We start from the raw sequence: 21,419 nt of genomic DNA, 5'->3' as shown, positions 1-21,419 counted from the left end.
GATGAAACGAAAGTGTTCTTATACCTACATGACCTTATACCTACATGACCTTAAGCTGAATTCTGAGGCAACTGTGTTGCGGAGGAGCAATATTTTTGTCTTTGCGAGTGTTTTCAGTGGTTTAATGTGAACAGCTTTGCACTGATACGCTAATTGTTGGCATTTAACTGTGTCCAACATGCACCTTAATTCCTGTGTTTTTGTAATTAACCAGCGGCTGCTGCGCCTCCTTCTGTCACCCCTCCAGCCCCCTACTGCTCATACATCATTCCCCTTACAAAGACAAACCAGCCCTCGGAGCGCAAGGATAACAAAACTCACTTGCTCCCGCAGGCAATACATCCCCCGCTGATCCACTAGTTTTCACGATCCGACAAGTGTGATTTAAGAACTGTGGTAGGCCAGGAGGGCACCGGCCATGTCTGGCTGCACTCACCTGCTCCGGTAAGCTTAAAGTTCAGTGACGAAGCCACCGTGATACATTTTACTCATCTCACATCAAACAAAGATAAATCGATACATTTACATGTCTTGCCCAAAGGTTTTCGGTGCACTCTAGATAACTTTTTCTTTCTTTCTTGATAAATCACTCTGCTTGCGGTGTCAACATTATACAGAGGAAGCCACTGAGCACAGCGAATGCATAATGCATGTGTTGGGCATGACTGCATACACATAGCAAGACCACGTCCTCACCCACACAGTTGGTCACAAACAAACGAGCCTGCGCCTCGGCTCGTTTGAAAAAATTGTATAATTTGTTTTCTTGTGTGTTCTTCTGTCAAAATTGTCTGTGAGACTGTAGTTTCATGTGTGTGAGCATATCCACCCTTTACTTTGCAAAGAGCCCTGACAGATTAATTACATATGCAGCGCGGCACTGACAAGAGGGGCATTCGTTATCAAAGCCATCGACTCAGTCCAGTATGTTTTGAAAGTAGTTGAACCGGATTAATCACTGGCATGTTAATGTGGCTCTCTGCAGCCATTAAGGCCCTGCTTCTACGGCACTGTGGGAGCCCCTGACGAATGTGTTTTTGTCCAATAAAAAATGCCACCTCCTCCTTTTTAATCCATAGAGTTGACTTTGCCAACTGGGCCTTAAGGTTTTTTCAGCCACAGTGAAAAACACAGAAGTGAAGTGTGCGGCAAATCAGGCATAGCTGTGAAATGTCTGCTCTATACTGCATCATAACTAGACAATCATTTCTTTTCAACTCCCATGCAACAGTGCCAGTAACTACTGTAGTGCAATTACTGAAACCTCGAACCTCGAAACCTCGAGCCTGGCAACCAAGTTCCATAACTAAAAGAAACCGAAACATTGCTAAGTAATGGTGTTTGGATTTTCCGTACTTGCTGTACTGCTGTGAGTCTGTCATCCTAACGTACTGTAAGTCTGAGAAAAGTGGCTCAAATGTTGTTAATCATGTCGTGGAAATTATGCAAACTGAAAAACAGTCTTTAAATGACGTGTTAAAATTAGTGTAGCATTACTGCATTTCTAGTCAGCCCAGCTAACACTATATGCTCTACATGTACGCTGCCTCTCCCGTATGGACTCCAGCATTATCGGACTTCCGACTCGCAGTTCATCCGAACGGGCGAACAAATCTGCATAAATCAAGGACAAACTACAGTAAGCGGAGTCACTCATGATAAGAATCCCTTCGTGTAACTTTTTTTTTCCTTATGAGTGAGGGCATAAACGAGATCCCCATCAGATTTCCCTCTGTTTTCTTTTTTCCGTCTTCACTGTGATCAGCCTCTGATGATTAAGGTGAAGGTGAGCAGTCAGTTTCCACGACCTGGAGATATCATCTTTCTGATTTGCATACGTATGCAAATGTCCCGGGTTCCAGTTGAGTTGTGGAGATCAGTGATATCTGTGTGTGTGCTTGTGTGCGTGCGTGTTCCCTCCCCCTCTGCTACCTGATGCAGTATGTAGGTCATTGTTTTTGCTGCCTCTGTTCCTTGTCAGATGGATATGTACTGTATCCAAAGCCAGATGCTTATGCCGCCTGGGCCAAGTTATTTATGATGCTACAGGCAGTCCACGGATGCCATACCAGGTTTACAGGCAGGGGTTATATTAGCTTTTGCCACTGACTGATGTACTTTCATGTAGTGACTATATATTTTCTGCTGTGTAAATTATGTTTTCCCTGAACCACTGGTTCGTGTTCTGTGACTAACATAAATCTAGCAGTGGTATTCGATTAGTAAACTCTGAACATAATTGGGATTTGTTTTTCCTCAGCTCCGAGTTTATCTTTGATGCTGTGTTTTTCTGATTTTATATCCGTCAAGCAAATTGTTTCTCTAAATTCTGACTGCGCGGTGGAGACATTTAAATTTTGTAGTGTGTGCTTGATAAACGCATGATATGATGAGCTGTCTTTCTCTTCTTTCCCTCCCTCCACTGTCCAGCGTCCTCACCCGGCCCGAACATCACACTGGAGGGTCGGTACCACTGTCACCAGGGACCTGGGATCCCACTGGACAAACTCTGTGACTTTAGTACAGACTGTCCTCTCGGCGACGACGAAGGCGACTTATGTCGTGAGTACACCGTGAGACAAGAACACAGCTGTTGATACTTATGTTCAAGAGGAGCGCTCATGTCTGCTGTCCTTCCTGAAGTCATTTACGTATCAAAAAAGTGCCCAGTTGTGGAGTTGGTCAGCCGTCCTGAGTCGGCTTAAATGAAGCTGTTGCTTCCTGCCCAACAACTGAGCGTCTGTGCGTGCGTTCCTGACATAGAGTGTTGGGGGAGCAGGGCAGAAAAAAAGGCAGCACAGCTACACTATGCCTCGCTCGCATTTCTCACCCATGACATATTCCATGCTTGTTATTTCTACCTCTTTGCACATTTGTTTTCGGCTTTTTTCTCGAGGCCTAGGAGGAACGTTAGCCAAGTATGCTGACATCTTATTCGCAGGTCCCCCCGGCTCTGTGTGGGTGTGGGTGTGTGTGTGTGTGTATGTGTGCGCGTGGGCGGCAATTATCTAATATTAAAACCTTTACCTGCCTGCATGTATTTTTATATTATCTTTATATAGTTTAGAGCTCGCACCTCCTACAGCTGCTGTATTATAACTTTTCACCCATACCAGACTGACCACAATTGATTTGCTCTTGCCCACAGCGCAGGGCATTCTCCCGTGTAGCTCTTCTTCAAATGATGGCTGCAACCTTACGCTCATAGGTTTACTAACTATGGGAGCTGAGAGATAAGAGGGTAACGACAGGGTGAAAATCCCAGCCAGGCACTGTTTCTGTTTCTTTTTCTACTATAGAAGGATTTATCAGTGCTAATTGGCCTGAGAGGCTTACCCAAGGGTATAATCTCAATTTGAATGTAATTGTGTGCGTGCGTGCGTGCGTGGCCAAGTTTTGACATTTGAGCACAAATTAAGTCTGTAAAAAGTAAGCGTGCACACATTATTATTTGGCAGCCATCAACAATGAAGTATGATGCAGGATGAAGTGTAAAGTTCAGACAAATATTTCAGAGTTTCAGAGCGTTGTGAGCACTATCATGAGATTGGCGTTTGTATATTTACACCAATAAAAAGCAGAGTGTGGTTTAACATTTGACGCAGACTGATGGGTCGGCTCACTGCTGTGTGAAAACAGGGAAACGTTTCAGATCTGCTCACCTATTTCACTGTCTGCACTCATAATGCTCAATGTGCACAGAGGCATGAAGGCAAGACGCCATTTGCTTTGAATCAAGGTTCTCTCGCTGTCTCTCAATCTACTCCCTATAAATAGTAATAACCTTTATCTGTTTGTTAAGACAAGGACTGGCCATCCATTGTTCATCCGTCAGACCACCCTGACACTTTCACATGTTTTTACTTTCCTTCACACGCAGTCTTACTTCTGTACTTGCTTTTTATTCACTCCATTCCCATCTGCATCATTCGCCACAATTACCACCTGCTGCCAAAATCACACAGTGTTCCCTCTCTGATACCATATTCTCTATGATCTATCCACGAGCTATCCTCATCCGATTTGATCTATTTAAATCCTTCATAAGCTGTGCCAAGGCTCATTAACAGAAAAAGGCAGGGAGAGGCTGGAGGAACAAACTTAGCTTGTGTCAATCAAAAAGATTCCTGAAACATAAGGAAAAATCTAGTCCCTGGGGAATCACTCTCGCCATACTTCCCCGGCATCGTTATGCAGGAACTCATCCTCCGCTCTTTGAGTCTCTGCTTCCTCTGGTTAATCTTGGTCGGTCTATATTCTGCAGACACCCCTCTGCTTTCCCCCACTACAATTTTCCTGCAACTAAAGAGGAATGCTGCTTTGGATCAAAGGTGGATGCAAGTAGGAATGTCAGAAGTGATAGTTATATCTTGGAATAGCATCTGTGATGACAAATATCACTTGTTATTACACAGTGAGGCCAGTACAACATCATACTTCTTTTACTGGTAGGCGATGGTAACGCTTATTGCTCATGCTACTATAATTTCCCAGTCTTTCTTTTGTTTAATTCCACAGTAGTCCACACCACATCACTTCCTGCGCACCTGGGTATTTTTTCTAAAGACAAACCAAGAATGGCAACTATAATAATTTCAGTGTTACAACACTGTTATTGAATTTGACAGGATAATCCTGTCCTAAACTTTATTATATCTTCATGAATGTCATGAACTCTTTACATTGGTAAAGAGATGAAGAAAATTGGTCATGGCACATCATAATTTGCCAATGTAATCACACATTTTTACTCTCCATCTCAAGTTGCCATGACACACACTCTACTCAGCATTCATAAAGATTATGTTCTATGTCTCTTTTCATAAAGTATGAATAATACTGTTATCTCATCCTTATTCACACCTAATTCAGTTGCGTTGTTACCAGTTTAATCAATTTTGGTGACATAACTAGACTAATAGCAAATCACATCGTCACAGACATTCATATTGTGAGCAATTATGGTATCACATGACACAGAATAACTGTGCATGAACAACATCCACGTGACACTAACTGGTTTACATAACTCATAATACCACAAGACACAGAGGAACACAAAATTCACGTATTACCCTAAAAAGACCAGAGGAGCCTTTATCTGATTGAGGAAAAAACATTGCAAAAAAAAACAATTTGTATTTATTTCTTTGTGTTACATAAAGATAAAATGATAATGTGTTGTTGTTGTTTTTAAATTCCAGTTACTTTGCTGATCTTTATCTGTGAGATCTGTTTGAAGCCTTCTGTATATTTAAAAATAATTCTAAAACTAGTGCTGTTGAGGAATGCCTCATTTTTCTTCCTTTTGTTCCTGAGGAAAACCTGCGTTATGATCTCTGTTCAGGCCAGTTTCATTCCATTATCTGGATGATGCCATTTCCAAAAAAGCACACCGTTATCAGAGCACTTACAGATTCTTAAAGGTAATGGGCACTCACAGAGTAGCTCAAGATAAAAGGAACAGAAAAGCAAACTTAAGGTGAAAACTTTCAAACACTGGAAATGAAACTCGAAACTTTAGACGTCCTTAGGGTTTTCACAAACTATCAACAAGCTTTATGTCTGAAAGTTTAGACACTGTGTAAGAACTAAAATCACAAAACAGGAATCGTTTCAAAATAGCCTGGTTGTCAATAGACTTAACTGTTCAAGGGGGGAAAATATGGTTCCTTTTAATTCCATTAAGATGTACCAAAAAGAACATGTGTCTCTCATTTAAACTTCATCACTGCCCTGAGTGAGTAGCACTTTTGAATAACCCCTGTTAGTTAATCTATTCATATGGGAGAATTCTGTGATAATAGTTTTTAAAAATGTAACTGATATGGGGCCTTTTACATACAGTGCTCTTTCATCTGTAAGTGAAGATGAACTGGAAAAGAGCTCTGAAAATGGAAGATTTGATCGAAAAATGCCTTTGGCAAAAGAATGTGTTTGAATATTTGCTCTTCTTTAGTTGTATTTTTGATTCCTTCTGTCAGTTAAATATAAAAATGGCAAACCTTAAGGAGATTTAAAGACTTCCTCACAGTCCTCACAGTTACAGTATAGTACACAGCCCATACCCTCACCTTAACTGTCATGACTAAATGACCTTTACTCTAAACTGAACTTAATTCATAACCCAAGAACTAAGTCTAAATCCTCAAAAAGCCCTTGGAAGTTGTGAGGACTGTCCAAAATGTTCTCAAAACAATGGTTTGGAACCAAAAACTGTCCTCTCAACCATAGTAAGTCATGCACACTCACATCTGTCACACATTGTCCCAAAAGAATGAATTGTATCCATGACACAATCCAAAAAATAAATTTTCACTGCGTTGTTGCTGTGTGCAGACTAACTTTCTAGATAGCATTCAGTGGCCAAAATGCTTCCAAAGCTCACGGCATTTTTCGGTTGTTGATTGGTTTCATGTTATTCACACTCTGACCCTTTTCCCTTTTTCCTACTTTTTTCCCTACTGGACACGAGAGGTCTTTTTTGTTTCTAAAGCTTTCTAATCTTTGAGCCGTTAGCGCTCCCCCCCTGTGAGCCTCTCGAATCTTAACCCTTTCCTCCTCACTGTGGCCCAACTCCTTGATGCCCAGTCCCCTCCCCACCCCTGTCCTTTGCCTCCTTGGCAGTTTGACTGTCGGTGTTAACTCCATTCTCTCCTTTTTAACCCCCCTGCAGTGTCGGTCCACTCATGATGCACCTCCCTTTCCTTATCATCTTCTCCTGTCCTCGCCTGATATATTCTCTCTCCTTTCTCTCTCCAGGCCACTTTCTCAATGGCAGCTACTGCTCCTTTGAAGAAGGCGAGTGCAGTTGGCAGCCGGTAATGGGTCGTGGTCTCTCCTGGAGAAGAATCCAGTCTCCAGTCAAGGCTACCAGACAGAGCTGCCCGTCATCAGGTGGCTCAAACACGCCGATGAAATGGCCTATTTGCTATTTTTTGAGTTTGCACGGTGTTCATGCCTCATTAAAATTAACTTCCAAGGGAAATGTTTTACAGTGAAGCAAGACTGGGGCATTTTAAAACCAATAATCTTGACCGTTTAAATATATTAAGTCTGTGAATGTGGAAAGATAAACTGAACCTCTGATGTGTCAGACATGTTCTTGTTCAGAGCTGCACCGCTACAAACAGAATTCCACCAGGTGTTAAAGCTCTAGCTTGTAGACTCTTAAGTCCCACATCTGCAGTTCATCCTGAGTGCATTGAGCAAGCGTGTCTCTAGAGGAGATCCCAAAGGCTTGGTTTACTGAGGCTTGTTTTTGTTCTCAACTACTACAGTAGTTACAACTATTTACAAAAATCGCATTCATGGAGGGGTTGTGGGAAAACTCTAAATGGAGCATTGTGATTTTATAGCATATGTGGTGATTTTTAATTTTTACCCTAAAAAGACATAAAATCGATTTCAACTGTAATGTATTTGTTGCTGTGGCTCTGTTGAACTGTGCTTTTCTCAGACGATACTTTTTGAGTTCTTTTGAAATCCTTTAGTTGGATGGGTTAAGCTGTGCGTCAAATTCGAGCCGAGGGAGAAATGGAGTATAATGCCAATACTCACTCACTAATAGTCAATTCCATGTCACTTACATGTTTTGCAAGACTACACGCGCAGATTCGGCGTGTATTATTTCTGACAGTGTTTATTCTGTGTGTTTTGTGTGTTCAAGGGGCTACATTCAGTGTGGAGGGAGGCCAGGCCAAAGGCCAGCGTGGCTCAGCACTACTGAGGAGCCCTCTCTTCCCCCCTCCTCTCAGAAACGCCCCATGCTCGGTGAGTAGAGTTTATGTAATCTTCATTCTCAGACATGCTAATGCAAACACAAGACCAGATGAGCACGACTGATATAGATAGTGTAAACATGCTGGAACCCAGTGAGTTGGTTTTAGGTTTTCCCACCAAATTTGTTTTAGAAGCCGTCTGTAAAGGTCTGTCATTGCATAACTCTTGGATAGAGAAACATATCAAAGCTAAACTTTACTTTAATATTTGTATTGTCAAAGAGTTTGCTCGATTTGTACAAAAGAAAATGTTTTTAGGACGAGGAATAACTATTGGATACAATGATTTTGGAAAATGTCACATTATCTCTAATGGAAGTTTAGCTGGAGCTGCTGAAGTGTAAACTCCTCCAAAGTAGAATAGGAGTAGGACATTTATAGTACTGTCATTTATCATAATAACAAACTCTTTGTGCTCCAATAATCCCCAGAAAGGAAACATGGACTCCTTCTCACTTTTCAGTTATTGTTATTGTTGTAGAAGTAGGAAGCTATTTATACTTTGATTTGATCATTTGTTTTCAGAAACAGTTCAAAATGTGCCAAGACGTCTAGATGAATACGTTATTGGTCCTGAGGGAAATTTAGGATAGGTCATTAGGTAAAGACCGTGCCATCTGCATGTCCGGAGAGATCCTACCAGGCAGTGGGGCTGACCTTGTCAATTACAGGTGTTATCTTCTCCTATATTTTGTGGTCATATTAGAATTCATGCATTATTCAGACCATGATACTCTCAGAGCAGATCTCTGGGTGAAGAGGTTGTGTTCTATATTGATGCTACTGCAGCTAGCATTTAAACTTATATTTGTGATTTTAATATTGCTCAGCACAGCGACCTTTGCCCGTCTGCTTGTTTACTTTGCACATTTAAACTGGAGGCAAAGGGCGATCTAGTTAGGAGAGGGCGAGACCGACGTGAGGTGGGAAGCTGTTGTGAGAGTCAAGAGGTCAGGAAACAAGATAACAACAGAGACCTGGGAGAAATAAAGTTTATCTCAACACCAAAAACATGCAAAGAAACTTTCCAGAAGAAAAAACAGAAAAAAATTAAAGGAGGAGATTGTTGCTTTCTCTCCAGTCCACTGTATATTAGAGGTGTCTGATATTCGTGGACAGCTGTGGAAGGTGTTCCCAGCAACTTGGCATGCAGCCAAAGATAAGCCATTATTCCAGATTAACACTCTAAATCCTTCTCTCCACACTGAACCGGTGCCGTCCAATCTCGCCTGGCTGCTCTTGGAAAACTACGTTGAGGATATTAGTTTTGGGTATTAGCTACAGATCACATTCACTTTCATACTGTGCCCAGCATGCGCTGTACAGTGCCTGTGATCTCGATATTTAAGCGGTCACCGTGTGGTTTCACAGTGGACGATAAGGACTACAACCTGCAATCGACAAGAGCGACGCAAGCCCTCAACATGGATGAGGTGAATTCAGCCGTCTGGATGGCACTTGTCATCAGGCTTAAGCCAGAATTAGTTCCGCTGAAATGCTGAAGCCAGAATCATGTTCTTGGCTCCAATATAATGATTTAGAGGGACATGGTCACATATCTGCTATAAAGCTTTAGATACAGACTTCCTCTTACTATTCAGTTCTAGATATGCCTGTATGTTGTTTAATTGGGATACAAATCCCTGTGAATATGGTGGGTGTAGTGTCGATTATGCTGAACCGTGCAGCAGAAGCATACATAGTGAAATAACCCAAATCAGGGTCCTGCTTGAATTCTGTTGATCGTGGAATAATTAGACCTGACCAGATGGCTATTACTGATTGATCGCATGTAATATTAAATGCATACCTTCCTTGACTGATAAAAACCCCTGGCTGGTTTGCTTCAATTCTAACATTTTCAAAGCAAGTTAAAGTCACTGTGGTATTTTATAGTCTGACGCACACGTGCCTGGAAAAGCAACAATCCAACTTCGTGGCATTCGATACTGCGTACTAAAAACTTAATTCAACTTGTGCTGTTCTTTTGTTACTCCACCTTCCTTCGACAGGTGCGCTTCTTGCTGTGTTCTGGAGGCTTACAGAAGGGGTCGCTGTCTCTGTGGATAGTGGAGAACAGTACAGGCCCAGAGGAGCGGCGAAGACTGTGGCATTCAGCCAGTGAACCCAAGTTGGAAAGGGGCTGGAAACTCATCATACTTCCGCTTTATGGGCTGGTCGACTGGTAAGATACATGTGCACCTGTTTCACCAAATAACAGACAGTTTTGATTATATCAAAACCATGTCTTCAGACTGTCTGAAGGCATCGAACTGGTAGTTTCACTTTGAAACGCCATTCCATTCTCATCCCAACAAACCTCAGACTCACTCCCAGTAATATTTAAGTGCTCCCACAGCAAAGAAAGCCTTAAAAATAGCAACCATGAGCTCTTCTTCCTACTTGTCACCTCTCATAAATGCAGATTTTCAACATTTACATTCCACTTTTAGGAAAACATTTCCCCTCAACTCCACAAAATTAATGAATCCCAGAGGGACTCTAGTCTTATACCATGAACCTGCCATGTGTACAGTTGTACAAAATATCCTCCTCTCTTTTTATTCCACTAAGAGAGTAGAAATCAATACACAAGGCTCTACCCAACCTACTTGCCTTCCAATTAGGTATGGCCCCGATTTCCCCTCAAAGAAGAGAGAAATTGGAACGAATTAGTATAGAGCAAGAAAAAAGAGAAACATCAGATAAGGCATTTCATCTCTGTTTGCCTGACTGGGGGTTTCTTTGCCATTCGAGCTTGGATAATCCCGCTCCCCTGAGAGTGATTAATTTTTGATTCCTGGGTTATGTAGTCAGCTGTGCTTGTACTCTTAATTAGAATGTCATGTCCGTAACCAACAGGTGAACCTGCCAGTCTTTGCACCGTGACCTTTCTAGAGCTTAAATGGAATCAGAATTCCGCTTTAAATGCAGACAAGAGTCAGGACATAGCAGACACTATGTCCTGCAGACGGACTCTGCATGAGTGCTATTGGTTTGAGAACCTCTGGGTTGTCGGTAAGAATGGCGAAACAACATGATTGCCTTGACGTTTTAGCAACAATTGTTATATTGAATGTTACAATGGACGGATACAAAGCTCATGTCTGAAAGTCTGATGGTGTTGGAGGGAAATCCTTTATATCTAGAACTCACTGCAGGTTATATTACAGCAACTGATGTCCCAGTCACTTTTTGTGGGCATCACTGTCTTAAAGCCAGAAATAAATGAACAGAAAAACGAGATGCTGATGAAACATGCACAAAACACACTTCTGTGAAAATCTAATTAACTCCAGGAATAGTTGGATATTTTGAGAACCTAATTCATTCCCTTTCTTGTGATATAAGTAGATTGATATCCCTTTTATTTTCTGTACAGTAATATAACGCTGGAGAAAGCAACTGGTTAGCTTAGCATGGCATTGGAAAAATACGGCAAACTCAAAATCTGCCTACTAGAACCGAAACACCTCTCAAATGAACTATTCATTTCTCGTAATTCAATAACTTCAGTATCCTATTGACAGCAACAAAATAAATAGTCGGGCAAAGAAAATATAACCTGTTATTTAGTGAGCCGGAGAGCGAGTGGTAGGTGGAGTATATTTTTGAACAGATACCATTCTTTACTCTGAGCTGAGTTAACCAGCTGCTGGCTCCCCATTAAATGGGGCAGTGAGCACGAAAACCTCACGGTCTGCTAGCTGTCGAATGATGCTACGACTCGCGGTTAGCAAGTTAGTCTCCCGTACCTGATGCTGCGGGTTCGAGGCCTGGTCAGTGCAGTAAAATCATCAACAACAACAACAACAAAGAGAGAGACGAGCTTCCTCCAAAATCGCTTGCTGCACCTTTAATATCCATCAGACAGTTATCACACTTCTCATCCACTATAAATCCATTCAGGAAAGTAAAGAAGCATAAAATGTCTACCTATTCCTTTAAAGGTTTGAGATATATAGCTCACGTTAAATGGACTGAGATTGCCTTCTGATTTATAGAGCACTTTTCTAGTCGTAAGGAGCCTGGGATTGAACCGCTGACCTTCTGATTAGGGGACGACCTGCTTTACCTTCTGAGAAGCCCTATCCCATATGTTGGTCGATTGCGTGAATTATTTTGTACATGAAGGTATTTAACGTGGGAACAGAAATCACATCCCGGACTGCAGTCAAACTGCACTTTGTCTTGTTGTGTCTGCTCAAAGAGATAGTGAACAGTTCTTCACACAGTACAGACTAAATTGTCTCTCACACCATGCTCACCCTCCAAAGCCGAACTTCAGTGGCATTTTTCCAAGCTATCCGACTATCCGCAGGTTAGTCGGTAGTTAAAACATCTCTGTCCAACTGCAGGTTCTGGCTGCAGTTCAGCACAGAGGACGTACCTGGACCAGGTTCAGCCATCTCTCTTGACAACATCTCTTTCAGTATGGACTGCTTCCTGGCATGTGAGTATTATGCATGCAACTCAAGTTAGTCATGACAATTGAGATACATTTGTAAAATCTTTAGCTCCTTACATCTAATTCTCTCCTAGACCATTTACACCTGTATTTAATGAAATGCAGATATGATTTTAAAATGATTCTATTCACACCTGGTATAAAGTTGTACTGTATCTGCCGTGTCTACGTTGAGATCTGATTGCGATCTGATCACTCCCTCCAGATCATGTAAGATCCTCCTCTCGTTTGTTTAGGTCCAAAAAAACTAAACAAAAAACGGAAGAAGAAGAATAGAAAGGAAATGGTAGCTTGCTTGCTTTTTGATTTGTCTCGTCTTCGCTCCAACCACAGCTGTCTCTAATAATGTGAGGAATGGCCAGGTGTAAATGTGGGTATTAGAAATGATCTCTATTAAATGTAGTGAAACTTTGTTTAGAGATACATTGACCAAACTTAATGGAAATGACACATATCATCACATTTTTGTCCTGTCTCATAATGAATCTCTGATGTGCCCTGAAATGTCAGAACAGTTAATATCTGCCATAATATAGCTGGCTCGATTGATAAGGGCTTATGTTCTGATGTTGCTCTGCAGTCTCATAAAGGTCAAACCTTGCATCAACTTTCCAGATATTTTTCAGTTATAATTGAAATGGTTTATCGGTATAAAAACAAGTCGAAGATGACAACCAAGTCTTCCATTAGAAATGAAATGTAAGACGTTCAGTGCCTCCCCACCCCACCCCCATCTCTGCATATGTGGAAGAACATGTTTGAACAGTGACAGAAATAGTAATGTCTGAGCATCGCTATACCTGAATATAGATCTGAAAATGAGAAGTGTGTTAAAATTTAGCATTTTTAAAGTGACTACACCCTGAGTTAGACTCGAGCAGCAGCACCATGGCTGTGAAAGTCTGATTTGATCCTACATGCATTTCATGCTTTGTGATGCTGGATTATATAACAGCCTGTCAAGATTTTATGCCTTCACGTCGGCAACTGTTGTGACCAGCGGCTAACGTTTTTGAGTTGCTGCATATGTGCGTTCATAAGTATATGTCTGTCCACCCCTTTGCCGTAAAATACAATATTTTAGGAACACTTCAAATTTGGCGCCAACTCCCACAAAAACTGATTTGATTTTGGTGGTCAAAGGTTACTCACAAAACTCTGCAATTAAAGCACTAATTATGATAAAAATTCAGACAAATTGAGAAAATGATCGTAGGTCATCGTACTTTTCAGCTTAAACACATCTCGGACCATGATTAACCACCATAACTCAGGAACAGAAGGGCATATTGTAACCATTTTTCCTGCTCCTTGACTGGTTGGCAGAGACATACAGTACAAACATATAACAGCTATTGAAGCACATTTTTTAATTACCAGTTCAAATCTATTATAATAAATAACATATGTGACTGGCACACCTGATGTATTTTTGTTCACCTTTAGATAATGTTTGTGATTGATTTATTCATCATAAAATGTCAACACTATTGCCCTGAACATAAGATACAAGGTTCGTCATTCGTGTATGATGTGAGAATTTGCTGTTGGTCTTGACAGCCTGTATCAGCACTGGCTGATTCGGTTAGGGACTCTTTATTTAAAGAGATCACATTTTCCAGGGGAAATTTGCACACCAATTTGTGTTTCATGTCCTCTGGTGCATGAGCACTGGTAAGGCAGCTCTGAAGGATCATCTGTCCTCGCGTCGCTCACTTTCCAGGTGGCAAGTTCTTAATCTAGGCCAGGTATCCATTACCTACAGCTGCACTTGACATAGCCCTATTTTATCGCCTATCAATCAGACTAGTTGATAGGAGATTGTGAAGCTCAGCAACAAGCATCATTTCCAAGAGTGATCACTGTGAGTGATTATTATGATGGATCCCTGATCATAATGACGCAGCACTGTAATATGTTTTAGTAGGAAAACATGCTGCTAACACATTATGCAGAGGTTCCGCCATCCGCAGCATTTCCCCCTACTCTTTTTTAGACTTTAGTGTGAATTATAGGTTGGCAAGCATGATGATGCATCCATTGCCCTTCAGGTCCCGGGCCTTGCTGTCAGATTTATCATTTTATCTTCACCAGCGTCATTAAATTGCTTTATTGGATTTTACAGCACAGGAAGTTCATTCTTTTTCTCTCCGCCACGTACCATCAATTCTTCCACCAGACACAACCCCGAGAACATGCTAACAATGTAGCTCACCTGGTGACAATGGATTCTCATTCGTTGGTGCAATGTTTGCAATAGGGTATTATGTTTCTTATTTTCAGTTTTCTTTAATTATCAAGTTTTTACTCGTTTTTTGGTAAGGTTTAGGTCACATAGAAACTTGCTTAGGTTTTTTTGCAAAACAACTACTTAAATAAAAGACTTTCACTGTTACTTCTCTTTTTTCCCCTTACCATAATTTTGACTTTTCACATTTTGGTTATTTCTGGCAACAAAATTACTTTGTTACCCATGAGGGAAAGAAAGAAAAGTTGGTTTAGCAAAACAAACTACTGCACCAAACATACTTCGTCAGACTGTCGAAAGCCCACGGGATCAATCATATGATTGTCAGATGAAATGGAAATTCATTTCTACAGTTGTCTGTACAACGAATTACATTGGGTTCTTCTGCATGCTAATTCAGTTGACTTAATGTGGACTCCTTCCTGTAAACACGGCCACAATAGCTCACTTCTTCACACTGATGTACAGTAACCAGAGCACCCGCTGCCTCTGGTCCTTGACATCGCCGCAGAGTCAGTGCAACACTTCTCGAATGAATTACTATGGCAAAAATAGTGATTTGGATTGAAATAATTGGATGTCTAGGACTGAAGGCAATATGAAAACAGCCTGTTTAAACTTTGTTCTACCCTTGAACAACCATGCATAAAGCTCCTGACAGTTTTTCTATTACAATTTTGTGCTGTGCATGTGTTGTAGATGGCTGCTGTGTTGGTGTTATCTGTCACAGAAACTTGTGTAATACATCCAAGAAGAAATCCTGAAACTTATTAATTTCATTAATTATGACATGAACATGTCGGTGCTCAGAAATGCCATGGACCAGTACAGATACCTTACAGTCCTTCAGTGTATTCTCAATGATGACATATTGGATTAATTTAAATTACTTCATGCAAAGGTGGTCTCTCCCAGGAATATCGTCCCCCTTTGTTCTCATATATGTTCAGAATCAACTGGCACTATAATCAAAGCTTCAAATATGTTCAAGTTAACAGACTAGGAATCCAAACGTACAGCAGGATACAGTTTTTATACACCATGTTGACTCATTGTCTACATGAAATGTCTGTGGTGTGGACATTTCTCGGAGCTATTACAATGTGTAGATATTTTGGGATCATGGCTGGGTGGTAACGAGGTGCCCCCACTGTGGCTGGCCTCTGGTGGGCTTCAGGTACCTTTGTCGCGCCCTGCTAATGAACAGTGACAGGCACGCTGGCTGTTGCCCTACCCTCCGGTTCATGCTGCTCTGTGGTGGACCTGCTGAGTTCTTTGCCTGCTGCTGCAGCATACCAATGCTCTGTCTGTTCCATAGCCCTGCCGAAGCGTGTTCACCCATGCTCTGAATAGCAATGCTGTGAACCATATTAGTGACTTTGTTGAAGATATAAAAAGTTAGGGTTTCGCTTACAGAGAGACAGTGTAGTGTTGAGTGCTTCTACAGGCCCAAACAATCAAATAAACTGCAGTCACTCACAAACCCTATCTTTATCAAAGCTCCCAATCTGTGGAGACTATAAATATATATTTATTTGAGGATTACAGCGCTGGGAAATAAGCTATTGATTTTTTTGGGTGGGCTGGATTTTGCTAAACCGTGCTGTGGTCTTTATACGCTTTGAAGCAAAAAATGTTTTTAACCCAAAAAAGTTTGGGTCAAGAAAACAAGGCAGACCTATCACACTCGGCTTTGGTTTCAGGTTAAAAACAAACTGCAGAATTTTAAACAAACTGCCATATTCTGATATGATTGTATATACTATCACCCAGAGGACCACGGGTGAAATTTCAACTCAAACACAAATAATAAGCTGTTTGCTCCAAGTGGAGGTGAGGAGGTTTTCTCGGACCAAATGGAGTACTGCCACATGGTAGCTTCCTAATCTTATAGTTGCTGAGGGACCCCCCTGCTTTATTGTCATAAATGGTGAAGTTTCAGCCTGAGGTGACAGGGGTGCCCGAATGGAAAAGAAGTTGTGTTTTGGCAGTAAAAGAATTATAAAAAATATATATAAATTTTGTCCCCCTGATGCTGCCAGAACGACGTTAATGATGGGAAGGCAAGCAGGGTTTGTTTTCAGCAAGGAGGCAAATGACACAATGTGGGCAACTCTTTGACTTTGGATTGTTGAAATTCAGCTCCAGCAACAGCTTTTCCAGGGTCATGGAAACAGCACTTGCTCATCAATGCGTTGTTAGCAACATATGGAGCTGTAACGTCTTACTCTAGGAATAGTTGTGTCTCAGAGGAGCAAAGCAAGTGAAGGGAAATACTCTCATGAAACTTTCAAATTATGCTTTGCTGCTCTTTGCCATCCAGGGCTAGACTATGGAGAATATCTGGAAGCTACAATTTGAGCAAACTGTAATAGGCTGGTCTACAACTTTTCCCGCTGTATGAAACACAAATTGACCCTGCAGCCATGTAATCATCTCCTCAACAGTTTATATACACAGGACAAAAATAGGACATTTTATGTCTGTAATACGCTTGCATAATTTACCTACATCTTCTCTGAGCACTGAGCACGTTTTTAACGAACAGACTATAAGGACTTTGCTGGTGCTGACAGTAGGGCTGCAACTATCGATTAAACTGACGATTATTTTCTGGATTAATCTATTAGTTGTTTGATCCATGAAATGTCATATTACGTCGATCATGTTTCCCAAAACCCCGAGATGATGTTTTGTTTTGTCAACACACCAAAGAAAGTTAGTTTACTGTCATAGAGGAGCAAAGAAACCAGAAAATATTCAAATTGAAGAAGCTGAAATAAACGACTTTAACCGATTAATCGATTATCAAAATAGTTGGCGATTAATTTAATAGTCTATTACTAATCGATTAACTGTTGCAGCTCTAGTTTACGGACTGCGGCATTGTCGAGTCTGGCTGACACAGTAGTACTTTTTTATTGTTCTAAAACTGACGATGCAGTCATGGCTCTTTGGGTGGCATGTACTGTATCCATCTTTTGTTCAAAAAAAACAAAAAACAGAGATATGACTAGAATAATAGCAGAAGGTCAAGATCTGAAACCGTGCCCCTCTTAAGTGTCATACCATTACATGACGGCAGCATCATCGGCTCTGCAAACCCCTGTGAACCATATCTGACGTCTCTGAAATGATTGTACAAAAGTCTTCTGTTTTCACTGCAACCAACAAGGGTCATCTTGCAACAGAGCCACTGGGGGCTTTTCCTACAGAACATGGCATCAAAGAAATGAGAAGCCGAAACAGAACGCTTCAAAAAAGAACATGACCTTTCCTTGCAAACAGACTTAAGATCACAGACACATTTATAGCAGCTAAGCTGAACATTTCTGGCTAACTTACTCATAAAATAAATAAGGAAGGATTGGACACGTGCTCTGAAACGTCTTCAGTGACTTTTGTTAGCTAATTCCGACTTAAAAATTCCATGTATTTTTTCATCAGGGGCGTTTCAACACTGTTGTTTGACATTCATTTTGGCATTTAAGCACGTCCTCAAATAAATCCTGGAACAGTATTTTGTTATGTTCAGCTGATTGGTTTGCACTGATTGTTCCTTTAGTTCCTCTACTGTCCCTGATCAGATGTGGCAGCAGAATCCTCCAGCACCACTCAGTCTTTTGAAGCAGTGATTGGAGTGTAAGGACCAAATCAAAGGAAGTCATTCATCTGCTCAGTGAATCAGTCAGGCAGCCAGGGAAACTCCAGTTTTTTCATCTCGACTCAAATTAGATAATGGGAACAGGTGAATCTTTTTCCCAGGTCAGCGTCCAACATCGATAGTACTTAAAAGGAGTCTCCCCTACTTTAACAGCTTTGGGGGGAAGGAGGTTTCTCTATCTTGAGCCTCAGCCAGCCTCTTGCCTGGACTCAATTCTGGGTGAGAACTTGAGGGGATGGGATCAAGGTACCGGCAAGCTTATGATCTCAGTCCTGGGAAAGCGGTGAGGCTGGAGGCGTGATGGATTGCTCCGAAACACCCAGACTGAACGAGCTTCCACATCTACTGTAGGAACGGATGGAGACGTGGGGAGATATAGAGGAGCTACATGTTATGCATCCTACTCTCTCTGTGTGTAGCCATCGGTGGTACAAATGAAAGAATGACCCCTGCTGTTGGTTCTGCATTTTCTGTGCCAAGTGAGGAGTCTGCAGCAGCTTTGCTGACACCATTCTTCAGTGTAACGTCAACAAGATTCCAATGCTGCACACGGAGGAAAGAAAGCTGTTTTTTCATTAAATGCATCATTTTCCCTTTCAGCCAACGGCGAGTTTCCACCCGTGGTGACGACCACAACCAGACTGCCGTTTAGACCAACTGTCAAGACTACAGCTACATCCATTGGAAGCCCTTTGATAAATTTCATCACCACAGATTACTGTAAGTGTGAGCTTTACTGTCACAGCTAAGCTGAATATGTGAGTGTTGCTCATATGTGAATACTTAAGCTCTTATGTCAATGTGAGAATATTCTCCACATTGACATTCTGTTTTTCTGTTTTTCTCCCTCTGTCTCTCGTCACCGCTCCTGCTCTCTCTTTTGCTCACACATCAAAACTCACTCACATGTACGCATGCATGCATTCATTACTCACAATCACTGTACACGTGCTGAGCACGGCACAGTGCACGGGCTGCAACAAAGTATGTGTGCCCCCTACTGGTCTGCACCGCGACACATCTGCGTGTGAGTGCTGCAGAGATCTCCCTTGGCATTAAATGGAGCAGGACAGTCCGTTTTGGAGTGCAAAATCCTCCCGTTTGTTTCCTGAGAATGTCAGTGAAGCCAGTAACACAGACCTGACATTTTCAACCTCATAGTCAGTTCCCTGGTTCAAAAGGTTAAAGACAAGCAGGGGTTCAATTTCTACATTTAACGTCATAAGTTTGAGTTACGTTCATATCAAACCTGCTCTAAAACGCACATTTCTTCAGCTGGTAACTGTAAAGTGCTACTCTGGACTTGTTGAAGCCTCTCTCTCTCTCTCTCTATATATAGATATATATATATATATATATATATATATATATATATATATATATATATAATATGCTAAGTATGTAGACTTAACACTTCTTAATTAAATGCTGAACAGATGTGGTTTTCCAGTCCAGGAGATGATTGGTCTGGACTATTTTTCAACACTAGGATCAATATTGCATTCATCTATATCTTGTTTTGTCTCCCAGGTTGCTTTCAACACTCTTATAACATTCGTACGCTGTTAACGCCCATCAAATCAATTCTGTAGGGTCTGGGGACAGGCTCTCAATTTGAAACTGGTTAGACAGTCACACTCACATACTCACTGACAGACCGGCTAATAATTGCTTGCATCGTTAAGTTGCATTTGTAATCATCACAGGGTGAGACGGAGATAGTAAAATCATCAGACTAATGTTTGGCCAGCGAACAGGATTTGATAACATTTTCGGGAATTTTTGGTCAGTCAGCAAACGTCTACGTCAAAAGGCTACTCAGTCTATCAGGAAAATGTTGCTGAGCAGGGAGCGTGGCACTCGACTAAAACATTTTGAATCCAGTGTTATAAGACTATTTCACAGGAGTTTGATGATGCAGGAGCACCAGGGAAAAAGCTATTTGAATGTGCTTACACAGATAACTCAGTGTGATTACAATAAAGCCAGCCGACTTAAATCTCCTCAGAGAAACATGGGACTTTGAGATCACACTGCTCTTGCCCTTGTAATTATCATAGATATTAACTCTGGGGGGGGGGGGTTTGAACTTGTTCTCGTTCGTTGGCCATTTCAAAGACAGCCTTGAGTGGTTAACATTCGCCATGCATCCACCTTCTCCCCTTCTGGAGTTGACGCTTTGACGCCTGTAGAGCAGCACGGCAGGTCTGATGAGAGTTTTAGCTCAGTAGACCTGTCACTCCAACAAGGCTGTCTTCTTCCCTCGACACGCTCAATGATTAACCCCACCAGGCGTCAACATCTCTTGTCTCCTCTTGCCCTCCCCTCTATCGCTCCATTCTCTCTGCGGGAGCATCTGGAGCTAGCACATTTAGTTGAATTTTCTTTTTCTCCATTTGTTTACCATCTTCATCATTTAAAACTCTTATTGACTGTGTGCTAGTTTCCATTACTGCTGTCTCATCCCACCGGCTTGACTTTCAGTCAGCATTCGGCTAAATCTCTGTCTATTGACCCACTTCTAGCTCCTGCACTTTCTTTTTCCCCTTCACCGTAACTTCACCTTCATTCATCTCTTTCTTCTTGTCCTCTGCCCTCATCTCCATTGATTCCCCACTATTCTGGCAACAGCCACTTTCATTTCTCACCACTGCCCCACTGTGTGGCACACGCCTCTCACTGCTGACTCATCAGTTGCTTTGGGGGGAAGTGAAAAAGTCAAGTTAGATGAGCCTGCTTCCCTTTCTTTCTGTGATTACCTCTCCTGATGGGAAAGGAACGCGTCACTAACCTCAAAATCAGCTCTGGGCTTATTTTTCTCTGGCCATTAGTCTGCGTGTGTGTGTGTGCGCGTGTGTGTGTGTGTGTGTGTGTGTGTGTGTGTGTGTGTGTGTGTGTGTGTGTGTGTGTGTGTGTGTGTGTGTGTGTGTGTGTGTGAAGCAACAAAATATTATTATATTTACACCTCATTTGCTAAAAGATTCAAAACCATTAGCTTCTTTAAACAGACAGCCCATTTTCATATCAAGGTGTTCAACTTCCTCTTCAATAGCGTCAGAAAACAACAGACACCCCAGTTGTGTTGAGTAAACTGGCATCAACTCAAAGACAGAAGGCACGGTGATTGAAGCAATCCGATTGGCCCTTGAAAGTAGATGACAGCAGATGTCGGTCCCTGAATTGCTGCGTGCAAAAAAAAGCAGTTTTGGCCGTTCCGTGCTCACTAATTAGCCGCACAATGAAGACGTGGGTCTGTGT

The 21,419-nt window shown here is 41.7% G+C and overlaps 1 protein-coding gene across 4 annotated transcripts in view; it reads left to right on the top strand.

The window, feature by feature from the left end:
• Positions 1-21,419, top strand: part of alk (ALK receptor tyrosine kinase) — a 314,269-nt gene that overhangs the window by 261,807 nt on the left and 31,043 nt on the right. For all 4 annotated transcript variants that reach the window (XM_035610012.2, XM_035610013.2, XM_035610015.2 and 1 more), the window contains exons 6-11: positions 2,431-2,562; positions 6,763-6,897; positions 7,670-7,773; positions 9,794-9,966; positions 12,140-12,234; positions 18,762-18,881. In XM_035610012.2, the coding sequence (XP_035465905.2) occupies positions 2,431-2,562; positions 6,763-6,897; positions 7,670-7,773; positions 9,794-9,966; positions 12,140-12,234; positions 18,762-18,881 (759 nt within the window). The remainder of the gene's footprint in view (positions 1-2,430; positions 2,563-6,762; positions 6,898-7,669; positions 7,774-9,793; positions 9,967-12,139; positions 12,235-18,761; positions 18,882-21,419) is intronic.

Source organism: Scophthalmus maximus, chromosome 15, assembly GCF_022379125.1.
Source record: "Scophthalmus maximus strain ysfricsl-2021 chromosome 15, ASM2237912v1, whole genome shotgun sequence".
Taxonomy (NCBI): Eukaryota; Metazoa; Chordata; class Actinopteri; order Pleuronectiformes; family Scophthalmidae; genus Scophthalmus; species Scophthalmus maximus.
Note: the sequence above shows the minus strand (reverse complement) of the source record. Positions and strands in the feature narration are given on the sequence as shown.